This window comes from Electrophorus electricus, chromosome 19 (genome assembly GCF_013358815.1).
Source record: "Electrophorus electricus isolate fEleEle1 chromosome 19, fEleEle1.pri, whole genome shotgun sequence".
NCBI classification, from domain to species: Eukaryota; Metazoa; Chordata; class Actinopteri; order Gymnotiformes; family Gymnotidae; genus Electrophorus; species Electrophorus electricus.
Genome location: NC_049553.1, coordinates 10,877,056 through 10,903,939, shown reverse-complemented (window position 1 = coordinate 10,903,939; position 26,884 = coordinate 10,877,056). Strand labels below are relative to the sequence as shown.

Below are 26,884 nucleotides of genomic sequence, written 5' to 3'. Positions count from 1 at the left end.
AAAATAAATTTCCCTCCATCTCTTTGGCATGTATAATTTACCTATAGTTCAGATGATTATGCTAGTTGTAATTTATTCGTAAATTCTGTTTAAGTACGTTCATTTTAAATGGTAGATTAAGTTTGTTCCATTTTACTTTCCGTGCAATATCACAACCAGGAAGCGCGGTGTAGCTCTAAGAAGTCGGGTCTAGGTCGTCAGATGCAACTTTTGACTGCGCTTGTGCTCGAAGACGTGGGTATCGATTGTTCATGCCTGTTTTGATTTTGTCATATTTTCCTCGAGAAAAAGAAGGCACCATGGAAACACAGATGTCCACAAAGACTTAGACATCATCATAATTCATGACCACCCAAGCTTTTGCCATGCTGATTGTTTATAATAAGACTGTCTGATACAAATAGTGATTTTATGCAGCGCAGGAGTTATTTTTAGCTGCTAAGCTGGAAGCTAGCGTAGCCGCATTCAGTAGTGGGCTCTTTTGCTCGGCCCTACTAGCTAGCTAGCTAGCTAGCTAACCTAGGTTACTGCTACTTAACATTACCACCGCGTGAATAATTTTGTATTCCCATTGGTATTTAATTTTATAGTCATTCTTCATAAATTGACGATGGATACAGACAAGTTCAACTATGTGTACAGTTGCGACCTAGACATAAATGTTCAACTGAAAATGTAAGTATTCCTCCTTACACATTGTTTTCATGGCACAACTAAGCACTGGCTAAATGTCTTAGTGCTGGGTTAGCTGATTTGTGAGTAAATCAAGAAGCCCTTAACATAAGCTGATAAGTAGGCCGCCTTAGTAAGCTATCTGATAGCTAGCTAGCGTTAACCAACTGCCTCTAGTTAACCGCGCTGGATGGCTATTTGACAATAATTTACGTTTAGGCTGTTTCTACCTATTGCTAGTTAGCTGGACTTATGTGAATCTTGGTAGCTAGCAGAATGGATGCTTCATATAGCTAATTTACTTTATGGTTTTTGTATGATCTTTTTTATTTATTGTTTCTAACAAGGTCCGTTAGTTCCACAGCTTGTCAACTATAGGTTATTTGCCTTGTTTATTAAGCGAAACTTGACACAGTAACTCACATGAATAATTGTTATTGACTGGAGAGAGAGCATTTGTGTCTGAGGGGCGGCCATTTGTCCACTGACATCATTCACGGTCGGACAGACTTTTGCCCTCGTGCTGTTTTCGTGATAGCCGTTTACGAGCAGATGTGTTCAACGAGGATCAAAAATAAACCGCCTGTGTTTTATTCTTCTACACACCCACATAACGGAACTGCTTCATTTCATTGCATATTTCTATTACGTTCGTCAGTGCAGCAGCTGAAACTCTCGGTACAAATAAACAATCAAAGAGAAGATGTATAGTTCAGTAGCCCGTAATGTACAGTAACAACACAAAGGGAACTCCTGCTCTCTCGTGTTCTCCTAATAAAGCCATTCCTGTAGAGAGTCATATTGTGAAATGATAAACATGACCCTAGGAGTGTTGTTGGTGGTGATCATGATTCTTCTGTGAAGCTTAGATGATTGGAATCTGTTTGAATTTTACAGAGGAAGTTTGGAAGGCAAGCGGGGACAGAAGAGCTATAAGGCTTTGCTGGAAGACCCAATGCTGCGTTTCTCTGGCCTCTACCAGGAGAGCTGCTCAGACTTGTATGTTACCTGTCAGGTGTTTGCAGAGGGCAAGCCACTGGCCTTGCCTGTTCGCACATCTTATAAAGCTTTCAGTACCCGGTGGAAGTAAGTACTTCTTAATACAATTATATCTCACATGAATGTGCATGTGATAAGAAATCAGTCAAATATACTTTGGTGTGTGCCACAAACTATGACCTGGAATTATTTAGGCTTCATTAGTTCTACTTTTTCTCAGTACTCGTAGTTCTGTGCTATGCATTTACAGCGATTGGAAGACTCATATCCAGACAGACTTACATTACTAGTTATGTATGCTTTATTACATTCTAGTCAGTGTGTGTGTTCCCTGGGAATTATAGAACACACGCCCTTGGTGATGGTGACTTGCTTTATCAGTTGAGCTACAGAAAACAGGATTTCCCACATGATTAGTGATAATGCAGAATGGGTTTATATTTTTGCTGAAAAACTCTCTGTATTATTAACATTATTGTATGTGTCTCAAACTCAGAGAAGATACAAAAGCAATAGTCAGTGCATAAGCTGTTCACTGAGTCCAGGGGTGTGTTCTGTTTGTTTGCAGCTGGAATGAGTGGCTGAGGTTGCCGGTGAAGTACCCTGACCTGCCACAGAGTGCTCAGGTAGCGCTCACTGTGTGGGACATCTATGGGCCTGGACGGGCCACACCTGTAGGGGGCACCACTGTCACCCTGTTTGGGAAATATGGGTGAGGGTCTGTCACACAGTCGTGCGTTCCACCCCAACACCACCCACCCCAGCCCCTCGGGAAACGGCTACAAACAGAAGCTATAATCTGTGCAAGTGTTCTTAAAGTTTCCACCCTTGCTTGGTTTTTTTTTTAACTCGCTGTTTTTGTCTCTCTTTCTTTGTCTCCCCCCTCTCCTCATCCCTGTGTCACCCCCTCAGAATGTTCCGGCAAGGCATGCATGACCTGAAGGTGTGGCCGGGGGTGGAGGGCGATGGCTCGGAGCCCACTCGCACGCCAGGCAGGACGAGCAGCACTCTTGCCGAGGACCAGATGGGCAGGCTGGCTAAGGTCAGTGCAGCGGCACACATACGGACAGGCTGCTGTGCTTCAGTGAGGAGGGTCATGAGTGAGTGTTTGTGTTTTATGTGTATAGGAAACATACACATGAGTGTCTGCATGGGGAAGAAAAAAAAAAAGAGAGAGAATGCATTGTGGTGTGTGTGTGTGTGTGTGTGTGTGTGTGTGTGTGGTATGTGAGTTGAACAGGACATGATTTAACTGCTGTCTGTTCCAGGGCCCAGACCTGGAGCTACTTAGTGATGTGAGTACAAGAATAAACACAGGGCAAGAATGATGAATGTGTTCCTCAAGTGTGTGTGTGTGTGTGTGTGTGTGTGTACAGCGTGTTGAATAAATGTGAGCTGGTGTGGTTGTGTTAAGTGTGTGAAGAGGACGTGTTTTAGTGTTCTGCCAGCATTCAGTATGCAAGCAGGGTACTGCACTCAGGGCCTTAATAACCTTCCATAAGCATTTTGACGCACTTTAAAAAACTGATTTCTCTTTTGGAATGCATTCCTCTTTTTGTGATCACATTATTTTAATTAAATAAAAGTTTCCAAGTGTATAAAGTAGAATTGAGCCATAAATTGCAAAATGTCGTCATTAGCACAGTGGCTGTTAAATTACTAACACCATGCAGCCTAGTTGTCAGCCTGGTTGTCTGTTTTTCTTATCAGAGACTGGTGTTCTTTTAAGGAAATCTTGCTAACTATGCTGCACTGGGAGCAGTGTGAACCTTCCTGGTTTGGGTCCAGTTTGTGCTACCACCCACAGAATGATTTGCTTGGCTAATAAGTGAATGCCTGTGTCTATTTGTGGTCATTTGTTGCTGACACACTGATATGCCTTGATTGGCTGAGGGTTTCTATATTGCACAACATGCCTCTTCCGCTGTTGTTTTGTTCTTTTTATATCACACTCACTCAGGCTCACAATTTCCATCTCCGTCCCTTCTTCTGTCTGTCGCTCTCTGTATCTCTCTCTCTGTCTCTCTCTACTTCCTAGCTGACAAAGGCTCATCGTCAGGGCCACATGGTGAAAGTTGACTGGCTGGATCGCTTGACTTTCAGGGAGATTGAGATGATCAATGAGGTGAGACAGTAGTCAAAAAGCTAATGCATAATAATGTGTGACAGGAATAACTATCTAATTATATTGTACTAGAAAACTGCCATTTACAAATTGTTGTTAAGTATCGGTATTTTGTCTACAGAGTGAAAAACGTAGTTCCAACTTCATGTACCTTATGGTGGAATTCCCCAGAGTCAAGAGTGGAGAGACTGAGTACAGTATAGTCTACTATGAAAAGGTTTGCAGACTTTGGCTTCATTTCCAGTGAGCCCAAAACAGCTTTGACAGATTTCTTTTCACAGGCCAGTCTTTTTGCCAAAAAAAACCTTTGTGCTGACAACTACCTACATATTTCATAACCAAATTGCAACTGAGATGTTGCTAACCAAGATTTGCATAGTAACATGTTGGTGTTTCTACAGGATGGAGATGAAGCATCACCGTTGTTGACCAGTTCTGACATAGTTAAAGTCCCTGACCCACAGATGTGCATGGTAAGTGAGCTACTTATGTTGGAGAGGCCTGGGGTATTAGCAAGGCAGCACCTCATGCTAAAGAGGATGACACACACAGCTTTGACCTGTGATGTGCTTGTGGTGTAGGAGAATCTGGTAGAGAGCAAACACCACAAGCTGGCTCGCAGTCTTCGGAGCGGGCCATCTGACCACGACCTGAAGCCCAACGCTGCCACCAGAGACCAACTCAACGTGAGTGAGGGACACAAACTCTGACAGAACGTGTGTGAGTGTAAGCGATTTGAGCACCAGGGGTTTTAACGCAGTGCTTGTTGGTGTCTGTCTGCAGATTATTGTCAGCTACCCCCCCACCAAGCAGCTGAGCTCTGAAGAGCAGGACCTTGTGTGGAAGTTCAGATATTACCTCACCACTCAGGAAAAGGTATGTGGGGTGGGGTGCGGTGGGTGCGTGTAACAAGGACATTGGATTGCTTTCAGATGAGAAATCAAAGTAGAAGTGTAGACTTCATAAAGTTCTGCAAAGCACTAGACTTACTGAAGTAATTCTGTGAATTGAATGAAAAAAACGTTGAGAAACACGAGTTCTGTCATTGTTTCAGGATTTATACAGGCAAAAAAGTGCACTCTAACCCTCTGTGTGTGTGTCTGTGTGTGTGTGTCTGTGTGTGTGTGTCTGTGTGTGTGTGTCTGTCTGTGTGTGTGTGTCTGTGTGTGTGTGTCTGTGTGTGTGTGTCTGTGTGTGTGTGTCTGTGTGTGTGTGTCTGTGTGTGTGTGTCTGTGTGTGTGTGTCCGTGTGTCTGTGTGTTTCTCTCTGTCTGGCAGGCCCTGACTAAGTTCCTGAAGTGTGTAAACTGGGCACTACCACAGGAAGCCAAGCAAGCGCTGGAGCTGCTGGGGAAGTGGAAGCCTATGGATGTGGAGGACTCTCTGGAGCTGCTCTCCTCCCAGTTCACCAACCCCACAGTCCGACGCTATGCTGTCGCCCGCCTGCAGCAGGCTGACGACGAGGTGAGGCCGTGGGGGCGGGGTCAAGAGGACACACTATGCTCTGCTTTAACACCAACACAGTCATATATAGTCTAACAGCTAAAACATAAACATAAATCAGCATATTAACAGTTTACTGTTAATACTGTTATTAACAGTTTATACAGTATCTTTCATACTGCTGAGTCAGACTTTACCCTATAATTTCACTTATTTCAGTAGCTAGCTATCTTAATTTTAAAGATAAACAGTTTTTATATCTGTTAAGTCTAACTTTGGGGTACATGGTCCTGACTTGCTTTTAGAGGAGTGTAGGAATTCTCCCTCTGCTCTTCTCTTTATATTTTTTGCTTTGAGAATTTAGTCAGTGAAGTTGCATTGATACCTGACTTATTTCTTTTGCAGTGATTATAGATGTGTGAGAGACAAACAGCTTAGTGCTGTGTTCAGTGAATGACTGGTTCTCTCTGGCTGTGTAGGATCTCCTGATGTACCTGCTGCAGCTGGTTCAGGCTCTGAAGTATGAGAATTTTAATGATATCCAGGGTGGCTTGGAGCCAGGCAGCAAGCGGGAAAGCCAGGGCGGCCTGGGAGAAAGCTCCACCCTCAGCGACCTGGACAGGTGAGGCTGAGCACAGCAGCCAGACACTGTCATTCCTTCACACCATTTCTAAGTGGAACTTTAAAAATGGCGGATCAAATGGGCTAGACTAAATGTTTGTTTATGAGAACGTTTATTTAGCTGTTTTTCAAACCTGTATCAGCATTTATTGTGTGAGTAGCAAAAAAAAACCCAAAAAAACCCTTTAAAACCTAAGTGCCAAATCACATAAAAAGGTAAGAGTAAAACTTTTTAAACTGATGAAATTATGGTTCAGTTCTCAGATTGCATCAGCTGCTATGGCAACCCCCAGCACACAGAAGGGCAAAGAGGTGGCAGATGGAGAAAGCCTGGAGGTAAAAGAGCAGGGGCTGCTGGTGGCGGTGGTGGGTGGTGGTGGGTGGTGGCGGAGGTGGGTAGTGGTGGGTGGTGGTGGTGGGTAGTGGTGGTGGTGGGGGGGGTGGTGGTGGCGGCGGCGGCGGTGGGTGGTGGTGGGTGGTGGCGGCGGTGGGTTGTGGTGGGCGGTGGTGGTGGGTAGTGGTGGTGGGGGGGGGTGGTGGTGGCGGCGGCGGCGGTGGGTGGTGGTGGGTGGTGGCGGCGGTGGGTTGTGGTGGGCGGTGGCGGTGGGTGGTGGCGGCGGTGGGTGGTGGCGGCGGTGGGTGGTGGCGGCGGTGGGTGGTGGTGGGTGGTGTTGGGTGGTGGCGGCGGTGGGTAGTGGTGGGTGGTGGCGGCGGTGGGTAGTGGTGGTGGCGGTGGGTGGTGGCGGCGGTGGGTGGTGGTGGGTGGTGGCGGCGGTGGGTGGTGTTGGGTGGTGGCGGCGGTGGGTAGTGGTGGTGGCGGTGGGTGGTGGCGGCGGTGGGTGGTGGTGGTGGTGGCGGCGGTGGGTGGTGGTGGGTGGTGGTGATGATATTCCTGGTGGAGTGTAAATATCTGTGCACATAATGTGTGTTCTACAGCAAGATCTGTGTACATTCCTCATTTCACGTGCCTGCAAGAACTCAACGCTTGCAAACTACTTGTACTGGTAAGTGTATGTATGTATGTAGAATAAATGCATTTCAGTAACTCTGTGTGCAAATGCATGTGCAAACATGATCGTGTTTCTGATTACTTTAGGAAGTGCTCCAAGGTGTGTGTGTGTGTGTGTGTGTGTGTGTGTGTGTGTGTGTGTGTGTGTGTGTGTGTGTGTGTGTGTGTGTGTGTGTGTGTGTGTGTGTGTGTGTGTGTGTGTGTGTAATTATATCCCCCTGTTATCTCCTCCTAAAGGTATGTTATAGTGGAGTGTGAGGACCAGGACACACAGCAGAGAGACCCAAAGACTCATGACATGTATCTGAATGTGATGAGGCGATTCAGCCAAGCTCTGCTCAAGGTAAATGCACACTCAGTGGTTCCCTTGCAGCTGCTATGTGTGTGGTGGATTGCAACCTCTAGTCCTCTACCATAACATGTAAATTATTTTTACAGCAATTGGTAACCTTAAGTTTGTCAGTTCACTGTCATATTCTTTTTCTCTCTCCCTCTGTCAGGGTGACAAGAATGTTAGGGTGATGCGTTCTCTGCTGGCTGCACAGCAGACGTTTGTTGATAGACTAGTACAGCTCATGAAGGCTGTTCAGAGAGAGAGTGGCAATCGCAAGAAAAAGGTACGCCTTGGTACACACACACACAGACAAACATAAACATTTGCGCGTCAGTGTCCTTGTAGCTAGAGTTTTGTCTAAAGGTGTGTTTGTGTGTGTGTATGCATGAATTTGTCTGGCAGACAGAGAGATTACAGACTCTCCTGGCTGATAATGAGAAGGTGAATCTGTGTGAGATTGAGCCCATCCCTCTGCCCCTGGAGCCTCAGGTGCGCATCCGGGGCATTATACCAGACACTGCTACGCTCTTCAAGGTACTGCACGGTCACTCACACCCCCCAGGCCTCAGACTCCGCTCACGCTATATCCAGCTTCAGATTCAATGCTTCTCATTTCTCACAACCATTTTGTTTTTCTTTTTAGTTTTGATTGTAGTTACAAAATCCTTACCCTGTTCCTGTCTATTCCTTCATAAGTCATACTCTCTTGTCGTGCTGTTTTCTCTGTCTCTTCCTTTCTCTATCCCTCTCAATCTCTTATTTTTCTCTGTGTTTCTGGCCCAGAGTGCTCTGATGCCTGCCAAGCTGATCTTTAAGGCTGAAGATGGGGAGCTGTATCCTGTTATCTTTAAACATGGAGACGACCTGCGGCAGGATCAGCTCATCCTGCAGATCATTTCCCTCATGGACAAGGTAAGATGCTCCACACATACCCACACCCACTCACATATGTATACATATAGCTGTCCATTAATTATCTAGTGGTAGCTCAGTGGTTAAGGTACTCTACTGGTAATCAGAAGGTTGCCACTTCAAGCCCCACTGATGTCAAGTTACCACTGTTGGGCCCCTGAGAAAGGCCTTTAACTCTCAATTTCTCAAATTATACTCTATCATAAGTGTAAGATGATTTGGATAAAAGTGTCAGCTAAATGCCGTAAATGTAAAAATGTACATGTGCACGTGTGGCGTAGTGCTGTGCTTTATTTCCAGCTGCTTCTTTGTTGTTTATAGCTGCTGAGGAAAGAGAATCTGGACCTGAAGCTGACACCATACAAAGTGCTGGCGACCAGCACCAAACATGGTCAGTAACACCAGCACCCAACACAGTTAGTAATACTAAATGCAGCAGTTTTACATGAACCAAACAGAGCTTTTTCCGTTTAACGTTGCTGCTTTGTCTCTGTATGCACTCATAGCCCAACTGTGTCTCCATGTGCATTCTCAGGATTCATGCAGTTTGTGCAATCGGTCCCTGTGGCAGAAGTCCTTGCTACTGAAGGCAATATTCAGGTGGGAGTTTCAGTCATTGCTGGGTCACATTCCGTACAGTACACGAGTAACTTCTCAGGGTCATACATTTATTTTATCACTCTTAAAAGCACCAGTATTCACAGTTGGCACAATGACCTAAGGATTTATTGTGTTGAATGTCAGCTTTACACATTTACCTTTTTTGGGGTGAGCCAAATATCAGCTGTGGCTTCTTTTAGACGTGGTTCACCCATTTCTGTTGTTGGATATTTGGCTGCTCATTTGTTTTCTTGACCAGCTGTATGTAGGTGCATCATTAGTTTATTCACAAGATGTTCTACAGTTCACCATACATGTGATATTTGCATTTGGAGTATGTTGCTGTCAAAATGAGGATCAAAAGATTTTCAGTGGTAATAAAGGGGCATTACTGACAGAATCTGGGAAACCGGTATAAACTAATCAGAGCCATAGCTCTGATTAACAATGACTACCCTGGTGCTGTAGATGGCAGCAAGAAGATAAAGTCTGTATTGTGCAGAAGCTGTTTAACTGCTGATAGTCAGCCACATGCCTCAAACCCCGAGGATTCGCCTAGCCTCAGAACCACTGAGCAGGCTTCTCTCTTACTGATCAGAAGTGTGAAAACTGAGTTTCCAGAACTATCACAAATAGAAAATGGTTTCATTATATCCCTATTGGAGCAACACCAGGCAAGCTGTCCATTGTCCTGACATGTTGATGGATCACAGACATCAGTCATCATTTGCAAAGGATTTGTGACCAAGTACTAAACATGGTGTTATTCAACATTTTTAATTTTTCTGTCTACTTATGGACCTTTGATCATGCAAAAGGGCTTTGCATATGTATAGCTGATGGCTGTACATACTCTGACATTAAAGCAATACAACAAAAATACATTGAATGATGAATTTCTGCAGATTTGTCTGAAGTGTTTTGTAAATGGTTCATATTTTGTAGAAATATTTAAGAGCTGACCTTTTACCCCACCTTGCAGAGTTTTTTCCGGAAATATGCCCCCAGTGATAAAGGACCCTACGGCATCAGCGCTGAGGTCATGGACACCTACGTGAAGAGCTGCGGTAAGCTGCCCCTCTCTCCCCAGTGGTCTGTGTTTGATGCAAATTCTGTAGGTAATCAGAAGGCTCTGCTTTTCTACTTTTCTGTTTAATTAACTATTTTCCTGGAACTGTTATGTTTGTTTGCTTACTATGGGTGATCATGAATATCTAAAAATGTACTGAATAGGTTTGTATGTAGTTCCGTGCTGACCAGATGGCAAAAAGATATTGAAATAAATCATACCTTTTTGATAGATGATGATGATGATTAGTCTTGTGCAAATTAGTATGTCAACAGTGTTTGTGACCTGTGGTTTTAGCTTCTGTGTTGTGCATGTGTGGCACATGCCTTGTGTGTATTACAGCTGGCTACTGTGTCATCACCTACATCCTTGGAGTTGGGGACAGACACTTGGACAACCTGCTTCTTACCAAGACTGGTACAGTTCTGCACTATTTCATCTGGGTTCCCTCGTTAATGATACAATGCTATAATGTGTATAGTGTCGTACATTTGCCGATGGCTCCCATGCTCGTGCAGGGAAGTTGTTCCATATTGACTTTGGCTATATTCTGGGACGGGACCCCAAACCGCTGCCTCCACCCATGAAGCTGAGCAAGGAGATGGTGGAGGGTATGGGTGGCACACAGAGCGAACAATACCAAGAGTTTAGGAAACAGTGTTACACTGCCTTCCTGCACCTGCGCAGGTAACACGCACACACACACTCCTGTATCGCCACACCTAAGACAACAAAACATTTGACTTGTATGTTCAGTGTAACTGTATCTCTACTGCTAATTAGATTCTAGCCCAAGGTTTAACCCTAGCCTTAACCATAAATTATTTATAACTACAAGCCTAATTCTAAACCAAACTAACAAAATACACAACCATTTTGGCTCATTTAATTTAAAAATGTGCCATAACATGCATAATTCGTTCATATGTAAATTAATTTTGGTAACTAACAGAAGTCAGCACTCACCACTCTAATAGGAGCCTGTCTTGCCCCTCTTCTCACTAGCCACTTCACTAGGTTTTTCAAACAGCTATGGTTAATGCATTTATGTGGTGGTGTTGCCTTCCAGATATTCTAACCTCATTTTGAACCTGTTCTCCCTAATGGTTGATGCCAATATTCCGGACATCGCTCTGGAGCCGGACAAGACGGTTAAAAAGGTGTGCATGTGTGTTTACATGTGCAATTTGTTCAGTATATTTATGTTGTATTCATGTCTGCTAAGAAACATTTGTAAAGTATACCATTGTGATCTTTTTTATTTTCCACCCAGTTGATTTATGTTCTGTGCCCGCCCCTTCCAGGTACAGGATAAGTTCCGATTGGACCTGTCAGATGAGGAGGCGGTACACTACATGCAGAGTCTGATAGATGAGAGTGTGGGAGCTCTGTTTGCTGCTGTGGTTGAGCAGATACACAAGTTTGCTCAGGTAGCTGACTGTTTTTTTTTTATATACTCTAAGGCTCTTGTCCCTTCACTGTAATAGTGATACCTGGTGATGTTCTTTGTTGTGACTCTTGGTCTCTATATGCATGCCTTATTTATGTCACATTTATGAAATGCATTTTGTTTTTTTCTCCCCCCCAGTACTGGCGCAGGTAAAGAGGCATGGTCATCTATGACATGGAGAAGTGGACAGATGTTGTCATAGTAACCTAGGCAGGCAAGAACAAATGAGAGTTGAGACAAGGAGAGAAAGAACAGTGCCAAGACCAACTCGGAGTGTGTGCAAACGTCAGTGTTTCCTCCACTGGAAACACTGCAGCTGGGCACTGTTGTTTCTGTAAATATTATACATACTATATGAAATTGTATTGCATTGTTTATGTATTAAAAAAAATCACAGTAAAATATAGAAATTTACAAAGTTCTTAAAGTTGTGGATTCCTCCTTTTGGTTGAGTTTGTATTGAATATATAGAGTTTGTCAGTTTTGTCAATGCAAATGAAAAGTAAGAATGTTCCCACTGTACATTTGACTAAACCAAAATTAGTCAGGAAACATTGATACTGTGCTTTTCAAAAAGAAAAAATTGCTTTATACAAATTAAAGCTATATAGGCTATAGCTGCTGGTATTAACATTTTAGCTTCATCTCATGTTCCTAATTAGCAAAAAGGGAGATGCATAGACCTGGGTATCAGTTTGGTGAGAACAGTGGTTATTTTGAATAGTCATGTGAGGCTCTGGTCTTTAATTTGAGTGAGTCACCCAATGAATGAGTCTACTGCCAAACTGATTCACTATACCCACTAACATCATATTCAATATGTGCTGTACAAGAGGAAAGATGTGGCTAAACATACCTGGACTGTGAAACTAACCATGAGTGATTTTCAAACTAACACAATCCATGTTGATTCTTGAAATTAGTATATTAAAGTCTAAGTGTGATAATCGTATTATAGTATTTAAAACACATCTGAAACTACCCATTATATTTATCCAGAAAACAAAACTAAAAAAAACTTAGAGACATACAGATGACATGAACAGTCTAGTGGGTCCACACTGTCATATCAAGCAGTATAAAGACTCAAACCCAGGGACTTTTTCCTGTAACACTTCACACTCTCCCCTGATTTTTCTCTGTATATTTTTCAGTGCTTTCTCTCGCCTTTGTCAGCATGTTCTGCTCAGGTCTGTGGCTTGTGGCTTTATTAAAGCAGCACTTATTTCCCCTTGCTATCGCTCCCTCCTTTTTCATTTTGGTCAACTTGAAACTTGACATTTAAAACACCAGGCTTTAGCGAGGCGAGACCAGGCATCTCTGTTTTTGATTTACACATTGCATAAGTTGTTGATGGAATAATTTGCTTCATGCCTCACAGAAAGGTCATACTGGCACAAAACCATAAACCCCTCGCCTCTCAAAATACAGAGTAGCAAATTAACTGCATTTTCCACCAGTTTAATTAGCATGAAATGAGGCCAAAGTAACCAAAGCCCCCCCTCCCCCCCCCAAAAAAAATTAAATACACAAGAAAACAATAATTGCAATTAAATCCATACACATCAACGATGCTTAGCCAGTGCCATGAGTGCTTTTCTAATTTCTTAGAGACTATTCTACTTCAGTCCTTCCAGAAAAAATGGCTGCATCAGCAAATCACTGTTCATGTAAGGCCAGTGAAACATCACATAGATCAGGGAGGAAAGGAGAGGGCTGAAAGCACATGCCTCACTCACGCCTACCCAAAAACTAACGAGTCCACAGGGGGTTAAAACGGCATGTGAGAATTTATAGCAGCCTACCGGAATGAGTCACACCAGTGAGCAGGGGGGGGGGGGGGGGGGGGGGGGGGTTATCCCAAAATCAACATCAAATCTGGAGTCCAATAACCCCTGAGCAGCCCTTTCCATTTCACCATTTATTTGATTTATTCACACATAAAATAAGATATACAAGGTGGCATAGACTGGCACACAAAATGACTCCAACTGCACAGGGTTGTGCTAGGCAGCCTCAGAAGGGTCCTTAAAGAAGTGAGTTTGGTCTCAGGCACTGATTAGTGAATTGTATAAAAACTGTGGGGAACAATACTTAGAAATCATATCCCAAGGCTTCAGGTTTTCACTTGAAGTATATCTGGGTTTAGAGCAGTAGGCAATACTATAGCTAGAATGCCTGGTGGGATTTTAAAACAGCCTGGATTAAAGTTAGTAGAGGATCAAGATAGATCAAGTTTGAGTAGGAAAGTCAGAACATGAGTTTGATATCAGAACTCATGTTCTGTTCTGCCGGATATCCAGCAGCCTGTGCATGCGTATCATGGTCGCCGTTCAGGTTCATAAGCAAACTGGGTAGGTGATGAAGCTCCGCCTCATCCCCCTGTGCCCTGGCCAGTCTGACGGAGCTCAGCGGGACCCCTGGGAGACCCAGAGGAAGGGAATCTGCATGAGCCGGCTCCCATAGCTGCACAAACTCCGGTCCTTCAGGCGGAGATGAACCACCATCTGTCTCCAAGTCTCCAGTCTCTTCATGGTCTCCAGGGCAGGCGCTGTGCTGGAGCAGCGGCGAAGCGTAGTACCCAGCGCCTAGGCTTGAGGAGGGCTCTTGGTGTGAGTCGGGCTCAAAAACTACCATGTTGGAGAGGGAGATGATCGAGAGATGGCTGAGAACATGGCCCTCTGCCTCCAGGGATGGCCGTCTCAACTCACTCTCAAATGGGTCCTCCTGGTTCACACTCTGAAGAGCCAACTGTGCACATCATGCGCACACACACATACACAATAAGAATTATCCAACATTACACTGTGCCAATATTCTTGACACTCTGGCTAAAGAGGAATAAATATTTTTGAAGACCAGGCACAGAGCCAACATCTCAATTAGTCTAATTATGTTTTCACTGAACCCCAAAGCCCTCAGTACCAAGTAAGTAGAATACAGTACCAGAGATTTAGGGAGTGTGCTGTCAGATGAGGCCCACCGGATCCCCAGCCCACACACAGCAATGAGAAGAAAAGTAATGAGCACACCACTCAGTCCCAGCACAACCAAGTTCAGGTTCTCTGGAAGCAACACAAACACAAACACACACCTTGAAGTAAAAGTCCTGTTTTGGCAGTCTTGGGCTACCCAAGAAAACCCATGTCACCAGTACGAACGCTTTTAATACGGTCAGAAAATGAGGAAGAACCAAGAATGCAAGTGATCCCCGTGGGGGCGAAGAGTCCAGCTCACCCAGCACAGGCACATAAACACACTGCGGACGGGAAAAGGGGGAGGAAGCGGTGGAGACCACCACACAGTACTCCTGACCCGGAGTGAGCCAAATAAACTCCACGCTGAAGGGCCCGCCCTTCTGCACCAGCTCAGTGCGAGTCTGGAAGAGAAACAACAATCAAAGGCAAAGAAGAAGAATGACAGAAATAAGTAGAACCCAAGCACAAAAAAAAAAAAAATGCAGATTTATTTTGAAAATCATTCTGACAAATATTTGATATTTAATTATTTAATGACATTTATATGCACCAACAAAAACTATTTATATGTATATTTCTTGCATGTAAACCCCCCCCCCCCCCCCACACACACCTCCCCCCCCCAACACACACAGAGAGTCTGTGTCCTGACTGGCTGTCCTGCTGGCCACACCTGCATGTGTGCGCTTATAATTCACTGAAATGTTTCAGCATGAAAGCAGATTCAAATACTGTTAAGCTATACGAGTCCATCTGCAGTACAGGCAAAACCGAAATCCAGTTTCTCCATAAGTGCAGCTGTTCACATGGGAAAGAAACACAAGTAGACGATTCTAGGTGAGTAACTGCAGTGTACTGTAGCAAGAGAATCAAAACTGTGAATTGTAAACTGTGACTAGTAAGAGAGTCAGAATTGTGGTAAAGTACGGTTTCCAGAGAAACTGAACATTTCAGACAGAAGTACTTCATCAGCTGTGCAAGCAAAGTGTTTCTGAATTAGTAGGAGGAGGAGCCAGTTTATATGTACATAAGTAGACATTTAAATAATAGCATTCATTTCATGTGGTAAAGTTAATTGATTTAAACATCCACTTTTCATATATAAATTGGGTCCTCCTACTACTAGTTCAGAAACACTTTGCTTGCACAGCTGATGAAGGACCTCTGTCAGAAATGTTCTGTTTTTCTGGAAAAACTGTATTTTGCCACAACGTTGAATCTCTTATTACAGTACACTGCAGTTACTCACCTAGAATCTTCTTTAGACAGACACACACACACACACACACACACCCCAGACAGACACACATACACACACACACTCACACACATCTGAAGACACTTTGCTATCACAGCTGTTAAACATTTGTCTGAAACAGTTTCCCAATTCTCGGAAAACCTTGTGTTTGTGAACAGTTCGGTGCAGTACACAAAGATTCATGAGAAGTCCATCAGCTGTGCAAGCAAAGTGCTTCATGTGCCCCCTGGACTCGATCAGCGGAGGAAAAGAGGACAGCAACCGCGTTCAGCACCTGAGCGTCAGACGCATTGTGCTTGTTGTAAAGCCACAGTGTGGTGTTCAGCTGCAAAAAGTCAATGACGGAGCAACATCTCAGAGCGGGCGTCTGCTCCCAGCAAGCAGCTGCAGGAGCACAGGGGAAGGCCACCTCCACCCAGATCCTGCGCTCCTCCAGGGAGATGGAAATAGAGGGAGGGCTGAACCTTCCATTTTCTGGAGCCAACCAAAGCGCCATACATCAGTCTTACATCATTAAGTGATATAATTTCTTAATCCTTATACTGACATTTGAGCACGCATTGTAAAGATCATCTTTTTTACACACACACACACACACACACACACACACACACACACACACACACACACACACACTGTGTGCTTGTGCAAAAATTGTAATGAAGTACACAAGGTTTACAGAACAACAGGATGGTTCAGAAGTTATATTAGCATACTGTAGTTAAAGATGTTGTTATAGATGTACTGTAGTTAAAGTTGATAGTAAAAATTGCAGTGTAGTACACAAATAATTGTTTGCACAGCTAATGAAGGACCTCAACCTGAAATGTCCTGTTTCCTCAAAAACCTTGTGCACGTCACTGCAATTTTTATTACTTATACACACACCCAGTGATTAACAGTCTTCAATAAACTAAAAAAAAAAAACAACCTAGTTGTAAAATTTGCAAAAGGTCATAGTAGTACTATTATGGCAGGATGATAAAAATGATAAAATGACCGTCTTAAACATGTTCTTCACAAGCCAGACTGTTGAGTAAACAGCATGTTACAGCAGCCATACTGCATGGTCCTGAAGCATACGCACGGTCTTTAAGTGGGTCGCAGGATACAGATTCTGTCCATAGCAGGTCCTCAGAACTGTAGCCCAGACCCACTCTGATGTAGTTATACACGTCAAAATCTGTTATGCCCTGAGATACATCACAGCTACTGACGAAGATCTGGAAACAGCTTGATACATTCTGCCACTCTTCTCTGCAAAACGCACACAAAACACAACAAACGTACATACGCATCTCATTTCACAGAACAAAAATAAATAAATACATCTACACATCTCCATGCTAAATACAATTGATCTCCACTTCCACAAAAAAAAAAAAAAAATCTAAATTTTTCATTCTCTTCTGAGAACAGCCTAGAAACAAAAAAAGGGCTTTTTCCATTTGAGACGTGAGTGGCAGCTGAGGTACGCATGCACATACAAACCACAGGGAGAGTGCCTACACTGTGGTTTCAAGTTAACCCATGCACCAAGTTTCATCTTCAAGCCCAAGGTGCAGGTTATGCTTTAGCTCACACCCTGTCCTGTCCAGGTGCTCATGGGCTCTTCACACATGCAAGTATTGAACAGCCTCATGCGAGTTTTGTTTTGCTGATGGTATGTGGTTTGGTATAGCACTGCCATACTCACTGGGTTGATCTTATCTAAATCACTTCCAGTGATCAAAGTTATCAGTTTTAGAATGAAACCATGATTAGCGTACACACACGCACACACACACCCTTGAGCCTTTGTCTGAACAGTGAAGGCTGTGTCAGAGTTGACATCAGGGCAATTCCACTGCAGGTGACAGCCTAAATCCTGAATGCTCACATTGAGTGTGCAAGAAGAAAGCAAGTGACCTAACACACACACACACACACACACACACACACACACACACACACACACACACACACACACACACACACACACAATCAAAAATATGTAAACTAAAATGTAATCCTCAAGAAACTAGACCTTGTGAAAACATTGTATGAACACTAATAAAGTGCAGGGTTCATTTCTAAACACAGGTCACTTGACACAGGTCATTTGTACACCAAGGACGAAACCTCCCTCACCTTCTGTGTGCAGCCACAGGCCTGGGAGAACAGACGAGATCAGCACAGCTACACAGGAACATTGGAAATGGAACATTTCATCCAAATATCAGACTTCAATTCAGATATTAAACTTCTTCAAACTCAGACACAGCTTGCTCAGCAGAGAGCGGGCCTGTGAAGCAGGTTAAATTTTCATAAAAACCCTACCAGCACTTACCTGAAATGAAAAGAGGAATAGCATGGGGTTTTGCCCATCTCACCGTAATCAGGATGTCAGCCATGATGATAACCACAGTGAAAGGGCTCAGAGCAGAGTCACAGAAGTGTCAGCACATCAGAGAAAGAGAGAGAGTGTGTGAGACAGGACAAGAGACTGATACAGAGAGTAAGTGAGAAGACAAGAGACACAAAGGGAGAGGAGGAGGCTGCAAGAGACAGACAGAAAGACGGACACAACAGCTCTCTCTAGTGGTCTTAGTTACAAAAATTAGGCACCAGTTATGTTTTAATGTCATTTAATTTCATTAATAAAATACATTTTGGCTTTTTTACATTCTCAAACCTTTTTTATGAAGCTCAAAAGAACATGACCATGACAACAAAAACATATCAAGTGCCATTGCAGAAAGATCAGACAATAATAGTCAATACATAAAGTAAAATAAGTTACACACACACACACACACACACACACACACACACACACACACACACACACACACACACACACACACACACACACACACACACACACACACACACACACACACACACACACACACACACACACACACACACACACACACACACACACACACACACACACACACACACACAAGCTAGAGCAAAGTAACCAATGTGCAGCACCTCCTTAGTTCATGGTCGATATCAACAGGTCAACTGTGGTATCAGAACATCAGAGTAATCATTTTTACAACAATTCTCAGTAACACATGCAGGGACTATAATGTCCCAGGGGTCAACAGGCACATTTAAGAAGTTAGAAGAATGGGTCATTGTGATTGGATCACCTCTGGAAATGAGCCCACAAGCTCCACCCTATAGCATTAAATCGACACTTGTGTGCTACGTGATATGCTGTAGGAAGCTTGGTTCTGATCTCTGGTTCTGATCAGGTGGGCAGTGCTGTCCACCATTCGGCACTAGCCTTATGTCTCGGTGCCAGGCAAGACTCGACCCGGCTCGGCAGGAGAAGGTGCCGACCCGCGGCACAGGAGTCCGCTTTTGGCCGGATCCCTGTTCAAGTTCCTGTACAGGTTCTGCCGTGCTCGGCGTGAACACATAGAGGGGAACCTGAACCCTGCCAGGCAGCAGCCAGGACACGTAACGACCTCTTCCTGCTCCGGAGGGGTCACAGGCGTCACAGCACCATGGAAACCATTGGCCGGGAAGTCCAGGGGCTGAAGTGCAAGGGCTGGGCTGTTGTTGTTGTCTAAATCAGATAATGGGGGCAAGTTAGGAGGCCCGTTTGATATGGGGGGGCTCCAGCCATTTGGGAAGGGATTGGGGGAATCGGGAATGATGCAATCTGATGCATCTGGGGTGCTGGCGCAATCCATAGTCTCCTCCACACTTTCCTCTGTCAGTCTGTCTATAGACATTAACTCAAAATCTACAGGGAGACCAGAGTCATCAGCTATAAAGCCCTGATCGTTCCTCCTCTCCTCAGTGTCCTCCTCTTTCCATTGCTTTCCCATTCCCAGTTCTTTCTCGCTGGAGTCTTCCCCTCGTTCATCCGATTCACTGAGAGAGTGAGAGAACACGCAGTTTGACCGGTATAGAGCATGAGGGGATTCAACTTCACTTGAAACACTGATGTTTATGCCACCCTGGATGTGTGTGTTCATGACACCCGAGGCATCTGTGTGAATGCTGAACACACTTTTGTAATCAAATTCAGTGTACGTGCTCAATACACTACCCCTCTCCATGTGTGATAAGTGACCACAGGGAGAAGGGTCCTCCTCAGTTTCAGGATCCACTACACTTGGACTGCAATAGTGTGACTCGCACTCACTATTACTCTCCTGCAGCTGGATGACTTCCTGTGTGCAGGGCAGCGATTGGCAGCGCCTGTGGAGGCGGAGTGGGGCTTTCCGACAGTGGGTGGGGCTGCATGGATCAGGGGGCGGGGGCAGTGTGAATGTGAGAGAGATGACAGATTTGCTGGGCGTGTCAAAGAGTTTGATGCGTCCTCCGTTGAGGTCATGGCGCTGGGAGAAGGGGTTGACCCGCGCTGGGGTTCCGGAAGCAGGGAGGACTGCATGCGAGGGCAGCATGTCCGACTTGCAGCGGGACAGCTGGCTATGTGCCGGGATGTCCAGGGACGATGTCCTCAGGCCTGGTGATGGTCTACTATGGGAAAGAGGCTCTGACCAACAGAAGAAGCAAAAAAAATATATGTTAAACATAAGTTATCCATGATCTGTGTGGAATGAACAAACATTACATCCAAATCCCACACTGTGGAAGACAAGTTTGAAAGATTAGACATTGGTGTTTACTCAGAAGTGAGGTCAAACCCCCCACGACATACTCTGCGATCTTTGAAACCAATTTAGTTGATTTACACTTCCTGTTATAATGACAAAAAAGGAAGGAGGAGAACAGATTTTTGTTGGCGTACCGACGTATTGCGCTGTCTGCCCTTTCTGGTGCTCATCACTCATTCTCTCCAATTCCACCACTATGACACTAAAAGGGGGACGACTCTGGGCTCGCATCTGAGAGGGGTGGTAGAGAGTGCAGAGGATGCTTAGCCCCAGTGAGACAGACAGAGAGAGACAGACAGAGAGAGACAGACAGAGAGAGACAGACAGAGAGAGACAGACAGACAGAGACAGACAGAGAGAGACAGACAGAGAGAGACAGACAGAGAGAGACAGACAGAGAGAGACAGAGAGAGACAGACAGACAGACAGAGAGAGACAGACAGACAGACAGAGAGAGACAGACAGACAGACAGAGAGACACAGAGACATAGAGACAGAGACATAAAGACAGAGACATAGAGACAGAGACATAGAGACAGAGACATAGAGACAGACAGACACTTACACTACAGCAGGTGACTGCTAGATTGAAGAATGCAGAGGGACAGTCTTCTACCATGTGCTTAAATGCTCCAACGTCAAGACCAAAGTCCTGCACAGAGAAAAAAAAAAAAAAAAAAAAAAAAAAGTTGCCAAATATATGCTCATTTCCTTACAAAGTTGACAGGGTACAGATAGAACACAGGGTACACATAGAACATTAGCAATCACTAGAGGGCGCCAACATGCATACTAGAGTCTGCAGTTATACAGTTGTACCTAATATGGGTACACACAATAAAAATTAGGCATTAAATGTAGTTGTTGACAGTTTCCTATTCAATGGTTCTCACTTTCATAAGGAATTCTAAGACATTACATAAAAGACACCAAAAGCAATGAGGCTGCTTTCACTTGTGTACAAAAGTGAATAAAACTCTTACATTGTCTCCTTCTCCATCACGCCCACACACACCCACAATGCTCGGAAGCACAGACATGCCCACATACACGCGGACACAGACACGCTGCAGATGTGTGCGTGCAAGCCCGCACACATACAGGCTGTTATTGCTTTACAGAGTAAGGCCTGGACAGCAGTGCACTTTGGCAGTGCAATTCCTAATATAGAGCAGGTATAGACAAATTATATCGGCATTCAATAATATCCAGCAATAGGAAGATGACCTTAACCAGTCAGATGCGTCAGCAAACTGCTTTATCAAACTTCTTGCATTATGAAATGCAAAAGGCTCAACATGTCAGGCTTATAAAAGAATGCACCAAGTAAGTCACAGCCGTAAGAAAAATGATTAGACGAGTAAGCCATCATGTATGGCATATTAAGAATTTACTTAGCAGATTCCTACATGCAACACAAACTTAAGATGCACAGCAAATAAACAGGGAACGACTAAAAACTCCACCTTGATGGAGATTTATGTTTGGGTTCATTTTGTTGCAGTCAAATCCCAGCCAACTGCCTGTGTAACAGGTCCCTCCCATACAGACACCTCCACCTGTTGCTGTGTCTGTTCAAACTAGACGCAGACTCAGAACAGATCAGCAGTGCTGGCGCTCCATCACAGTTCTGGAAACGCTCACCAGGCTACTGAACTAGATTGCAAAAGAGAACCTGCAAATCTTCCTTCCATACAAGAACAGTCACGCGCTCAAGAATTCCTGCTTACTGATGGCACTGCTGGCGCAGCTAAAGCTCAGCTGAAGGCTCACCTCTGCAACTGAGAAGCATGCCTTGGGATTTAGTGTACCTCTGTGCGGGGCAGGAAGTCTGGATCTGCTTGTATTCGGCCGATGATCTCACAGAGGATGATCCCATAGGCAAAAACATCCACCTGGTTGAAAGATGAAAAATAACCGCTTACTAAAGAGGAGATGGATTTGACAGTTCAAGTCATATTTAATGAGCCTTAAGCAATGCATGAATAATGTTTTCCAGGGATTTACAAAATCAAGTGGAACAGGAAGAGGAACACTGGCTAATCCCACCTTTTCATCGTACTGCTCTCCTCTCAGCACTTCTGGAGCCATCCAGTAGGGGGAGCCCACGATGGTCAAAGGCTCCTTCTGTGTCCCATCACTGAGAGAAGAGGAAGTTGGAGGCACTAAAAACTTTGAGCAAAGCTACACTGAATATAATGCCATTTTCTGAAATGAATGTGTTTTATGTGTTCTATGATCATCTTGTTGGTACATGTTTGTGTTGGAAAGCTAAATAAATGGAGGAAATGGGGAAGTGCAGTGTGCTGAATGTTGCTTCCTCAGGGCTATTTCTGTCTGGTACAATAACAGGATATAAACAGAATAGGAAAGATGAAGTGATGGAGGAGAGGAGAAGAAAAAGGAAGAAAGAGGGGAAACAGATCATTGAAGAAGAGAGAGTGAGCGAGAGATGGAGAAAAACTGAGAAAGCGCAAGAGGAAGAGGAGCATGCTTGTGTTAAGTGTACCACAGCCGCAGTGTAAACACCATTTGGGGAAGTGCTGATCAAGGCACAGAGCCTGCTACGAGTCAGCAGCAGTTTGCTGGAATAGTTTGACCTTATTAGGAGAGTTTTCCAAAAAGCTAATTCCAAGATATCACACACACATGGCTGTCACTTGAGACACCCTTAAATTATGTATACAGTCAAACACCTGTGAATCAACGATGATTTTTAAAAATAAATAAATAACACGCAACAATTCAATACATATTCTAGCAGTAGGAGCACTGCCACGTAAGCACACATGCACGTGCGCACACACACGTGCACGCACAGTAACCTAAGCCAAACACACTGAGGGAACACAAATACAGAACGGAAACAGAGGCACCACCACCACCAGCAACACACACACACACACACACACACACACACACACACACACACACACACACACACACACACACACACACACACACACACACACACACACACACACACACACACACACACACACACACACACACGTGTTTAGCAACAGTACTATACAAGCGTGTGCACATATTCGATGGAGAGATAAAGGTGAAGGCTGAAAATGAACAGTGAGCAAGGCCACATCACAAATGTCACGGTCATAAAGCACCCTGTCCCATTCTTCCCCTCTGACAGGCTCACGCTTCAGACATCCAATCAGAGCACAGAGCCGGTGTCCCTGCATCCCCCCCCAGCTGTGCATCTTGCTGCCCCTCTACCTCCACCTCTCCGTGTGTTCAGTGATAAAGCTATTCCCTTTCTATTCCACTCAAAGCAACAGTGAGACCACAAAGCAATTTACTGACCTGTAATCAGGAATTTTCTCTGCAAGGCCAAAGTCCCCAACAACAGCAGTGCAAATACCATTCTCCCAACGCACCAGACAATTCTACAGACACATATGGGGGAAAAGAAAAAAAAAGTACATTACTGTGCACGTGTGTGTATGCATATGAAACATTGTCTGGGTGAAGAGGTGCTGCAGGCCTGTGTGTGTGTGTGTGTGTGTGTGTGTGTGTGTGTGTGTACCTTTGATGTGAGGTCTCTGTGGAATATGCCCTTGCTGTGTAGGTACTGCAGTCCTCTGGCAATGTCCAGGCCAAGGCTCATCCTCACAGCCCAGGACAGGTACACATCACTGCCCAAGAGCTGCTCCAGGTTACCCCCATTCATGTACTACACACACACACAGACACTGACTGAAAGATTACAAATATGGAAAATGTTTACCTCTGCATAATCTTGATACAGAACTTCCTACCCCCATGATAACACTTCTCTTCAAACTGAGGTTGTGAAATGCCATGTGATGTGTCATTTACCACTGCTTCTGCTTTCTAGCATGGTGTCAAATGGTTTTGCAATAAAAAAGTACCTCAGTGAGAGCATGAAGATGTCCCTCATGCACACACACTCCGAAAAACCTGAGGAAATGTGCACACACGCACAAACACAGTGAGAGAGAGAATACCATAACTGAAAGGAGGCAAAACCAACAAAAACAATTTTTTAAAAAATCCATCAACAAGTTCTTGCAGGAATGGCCAAGCATAGATGTGTGAAAACACATCAAACGTACACACTTCAAAATACACAGCACTACAAGCTGTAGCAGGTAAAAGAGATTTCATAGTGCCAACTCAAGCCAAACTAAGGCAGCCCATCCCAGACTAACTCCTGCATGTGACAGGACGCCCTAGCAACCTCCACACCATTCCACTAGAGCGTGACCAAACCAGTCCCCTGCAAGCCATGGCAACAGCAGGCTTCTGACTCAAAACACGAGACAGAGATGAAAACGCATCGTCACCGCCACCACAGCCATTAATGCCTTGGTCAGAGGCTGGCTTAAAAACGCCAGTGGCTAACTGTCAGCAAAACGTCCAGCAAAGTATATGGGTCTACAAAAACACGTGTGCGTGGATTTATTATATTTTCTATACGTAAAGCGTCTGTGGGGCAGCGGACGTTTGTAGATGCGGACATAAGCAACGTGGAGGACAGACCTGAGGATGTTGGGGTGACGGAGGCGGTTCATGAGCTGCACCTCTTTCAGCATGTTTGCCCTGTTACTGGCCAGAGTGTTCATCTTCAGAGCCATGACCTGACCAGTGATCCTGTGCTTCACCTAGAGAGGAGAGAGAGAGAGAGAGAGAGAGAGAGAGAGAAAGAAATGAAGCCTGCCCTTGACAGACACTTGAAAAGCAGCCAATCTTCCAGTCTACTCGTGTGTGGACCAAATACACACATGTCCACAGTGCAAATACACACTGTTATCCACATTAGCCTAACCCTTGAATGTGCCACTGCATCATTCCTCAGAATCACTAAAGAAATGTCCATCCTGTGTGAGGCAGCATGGAAGTCCTTGGCAGACTCAGCCTAGGTACCTAGGCGCATTGATCAGAGCCGTGTTTTCAGTACACGCCTGCAGGAGAGGCCACACACTGCAATTACATGACCTGACAGGTCAGAGCTACACACTGCTGCTAGTATGCACGCACACATGTGCCAGTCAAACATCCTGCACTTCTGATGGGGGAGGAGCTTGTTGTGAGCACATTTATAGTCGCTGCCTGAGTGTGTGTAGTAGCCATCTGTGCATTTGACGGAAGACGTCCCGTCACCACCTCATCCTCTCCCACCACCACCACCACCACCAACAATCCCCAATTAACCTGATCCAGGTGCTGAAGGCCTCCTAAAGCCTCTGAATAGCACAGTCACGTGTGCTAGGATGGCCTCAGGATAGCACGGTCACGTGTGCTAGGATGGCCTCAGGATAGCACGGTCACGTGTGCTAGGATGGCCTCAGGATAGCACGGTCACGTGTGCTAGGATGGCCTCAGGATAGCACGGTCACGTGTGCTCGGACAGCATGCAGAGCCAAAGCTGCAGTAGGATGGTACAGCTTGAGCAGCTTACACTTCCTCACCTATTGAATTTTGTCTCATGGCCACTAGAAATTGCTGAGAAAAAAAAAAAAGTAATTAAAAAAAAAAGTAATAATAATAAAATAAATTAAAAAAAAAAAAAAAAAAAAAATCAACATTTAGAGATGTATGAGCTCATGAGCCTTGGCTGTGCTCAGATGTGTGGCGATAAAAAAGCCTGCCCAGAACTGTTTTCCTCAACACGCCTCCAGCACTCGGTTCACACACACACACACACACACACACACACACACACACACACACACACACACACACACACACACACACACACACACACACACACACACACACACACACACACACACACACACACACACACACACACACACACACACACACACACACACACACACACACACACACGATGACGAAGGCAGCGGCTCTGAGACTGTATAAAGCATTAGTGTGCAACACTTCTATTCGTGTGCTCATGCACCGACTGACCGACTCCAGTCTGTCTCTTTAGGTCATGTTACATCTGCTTGCGAACCCTAGAGTAGAAAATCAAGTCTAGCAGTTTTACAGTGGAGAGGACCGTGTGCGGCCCCAACAGACCACATCAGTAACAAGCTATACCAGACTCCACTTTTACTGAATGCATACGAGGCCCATCATCATGCGAAATCAACCAATACAACACTATTTGCTTTTATAGGACAGCAGGTCTGCACAGGGGTGGTGTGTACATGTCCGGTCTTATCAAACTTAAACACAGCCTAAGTGCAGTATTTACATTCCTTGGCCCAGGTACTTCAAACACCCTGAAAGCTCAGTGTGCATGTGAGAACAACATCCACCAACCCACTAAAGGTTAAAGACTGACAGCCACCCAGACTGCCTTACAGAAACACAGACACTTCCAGGCAGGGAGAAAAGGTCAGGTCTGTGCAATAAAAGTGCTGAGTGATGACAGAAGGCAGGGGAAAATGAGAGTGATTTACATGATGTGTACGTGTTTGACATCACGTGTATTAAAGTATGTGTGAGAGTATTCAGTAAGTGTATATATGCTTTATTATACATGTTCAATTTCTTTTCTTTTCCCCCTCTCTTTCTCCAATTTTAATCTGTTAATGGTTTTGGCAACAGCTGTTGATCACAATGGATGCCAATAAAGCAATTTGAGAGAGAAAGAGAGAAAGAATGAGAGAGAGAGAAATGAGAACATGATGTCTGACCATACTGCTCGTATTGCAGGTCTGCACTGTGTTTAGGGCTGCCCAGATCAACGTGTGGGTCAGGGCTCAGTGTTCCTCGGACGTCAAGTCTCAAGTCCGGCTTTCTCTGATGGCCAAACAGTCCTAGTGCTCCCAGCAGA

General features: G+C 44.7%; 3 protein-coding genes across 7 annotated transcripts in view; 1 reads left to right on the top strand and 2 right to left on the bottom strand.

The window, feature by feature from the left end:
- The first annotated feature begins 152 nt into the window (after positions 1-152).
- pik3c3 (phosphatidylinositol 3-kinase, catalytic subunit type 3) lies at positions 153-12,467 on the top strand. Of its 2 annotated transcripts, XM_027011504.2 has the most exons (27): positions 153-234; positions 591-675; positions 1,570-1,758; positions 2,240-2,383; positions 2,584-2,713; positions 2,940-2,966; positions 3,710-3,796; positions 3,918-4,013; positions 4,198-4,269; positions 4,378-4,482; positions 4,580-4,672; positions 5,074-5,259; positions 5,718-5,860; positions 6,117-6,195; positions 6,796-6,863; positions 7,106-7,211; positions 7,369-7,485; positions 7,605-7,736; positions 7,986-8,114; positions 8,436-8,505; positions 8,650-8,714; positions 9,697-9,781; positions 10,126-10,200; positions 10,302-10,470; positions 10,853-10,943; positions 11,088-11,213; positions 11,372-12,467. In XM_027011504.2, exons 2-27 carry the CDS (start codon positions 611-613, stop codon positions 11,384-11,386), a joined length of 2,664 nt encoding a protein of 887 aa, XP_026867305.2. In that variant the 5' UTR covers positions 153-234; positions 591-610; the 3' UTR covers positions 11,387-12,467. The 2 variants fall into 2 exon arrangements, with proteins under 2 accessions (XP_026867305.2, XP_026867306.2); XM_027011505.2 differs by lacking the exon at positions 2,940-2,966 and having other exon boundaries at positions 203-675.
- A 672-nt stretch (positions 12,468-13,139) lies between these two features.
- On the bottom strand, positions 13,140-18,298 carry si:dkeyp-75h12.7. 2 transcript variants are annotated; one of them, XM_027011528.2, is made up of 8 exons: positions 17,799-18,298; positions 17,600-17,647; positions 17,257-17,377; positions 16,557-16,726; positions 15,744-15,943; positions 14,471-14,612; positions 14,180-14,298; positions 13,140-13,984 (listed from the first exon to the last, which is right to left on the bottom strand). In XM_027011528.2, the coding sequence occupies exons 1-8, from the start codon at positions 17,860-17,862 to the stop codon at positions 13,484-13,486; spliced, it is 1,365 nt and encodes a 454-aa protein (XP_026867329.2). In that variant the 5' UTR covers positions 17,863-18,298; the 3' UTR covers positions 13,140-13,483. The 2 variants fall into 2 exon arrangements, with proteins under 2 accessions (XP_026867329.2, XP_026867330.2); XM_027011529.2 differs by lacking the exon at positions 17,257-17,377.
- Positions 18,299-18,361: 63 nt separating this feature from the next.
- Positions 18,362-26,884, bottom strand: part of tesk1 (testis associated actin remodelling kinase 1) — a 16,253-nt gene continuing 7,730 nt past the window's right edge. For all 3 annotated transcript variants that reach the window (XM_027011450.2, XM_027011451.2, XM_027011452.2), the window contains 9 exons: positions 24,619-24,740; positions 23,988-24,036; positions 23,642-23,788; positions 23,419-23,501; positions 22,144-22,234; positions 21,906-21,989; positions 20,660-20,746; positions 20,229-20,325; positions 18,362-19,973 (listed from right to left, as the gene is read on the bottom strand). In XM_027011450.2, the coding sequence (XP_026867251.1) occupies positions 18,751-19,973; positions 20,229-20,325; positions 20,660-20,746; positions 21,906-21,989; positions 22,144-22,234; positions 23,419-23,501; positions 23,642-23,788; positions 23,988-24,036; positions 24,619-24,740 (1,983 nt within the window). In that variant the 3' untranslated portion in view covers positions 18,362-18,750. The remainder of the gene's footprint in view (positions 19,974-20,228; positions 20,326-20,659; positions 20,747-21,905; positions 21,990-22,143; positions 22,235-23,418; positions 23,502-23,641; positions 23,789-23,987; positions 24,037-24,618; positions 24,741-26,884) is intronic.

What these genes read in the sequence shown, in the direction of transcription:
- pik3c3 (XM_027011504.2), top strand. Translation starts at nt 611, where the DNA reads ATGGATACAGACAAGTTCAACTATGTGTACAGTTGCGACCTAGACATA. An exon ending in GTATAGTCTACTATGAAAAG is followed by an intron (nt 4,014 to 4,197) that starts GTTTGCAGACTT and finishes GTGTTTCTACAG; the next exon opens with GATGGAGATGAAGCATCACC. An exon ending in ACACTGCTACGCTCTTCAAG is followed by an intron (nt 7,737 to 7,985) that starts GTACTGCACGGT and finishes TTTCTGGCCCAG; the next exon opens with AGTGCTCTGATGCCTGCCAA.
- si:dkeyp-75h12.7 (XM_027011528.2), bottom strand. Translation starts at nt 17,862, where the DNA reads ATGGCTGACATCCTGATTACGGTGAGATGGGCAAAACCCCATGCTATT. An exon ending in TATTCCTCTTTTCATTTCAG is followed by an intron (nt 17,648 to 17,798) that starts GTAAGTGCTGGT and finishes GTTCCTGTGTAG; the next exon opens with CTGTGCTGATCTCGTCTGTT. An exon ending in GTTCAGACAAAGGCTCAAGG is followed by an intron (nt 16,727 to 17,256) that starts GTGTGTGTGTGC and finishes TGCGTTTTGCAG; the next exon opens with AGAAGAGTGGCAGAATGTAT.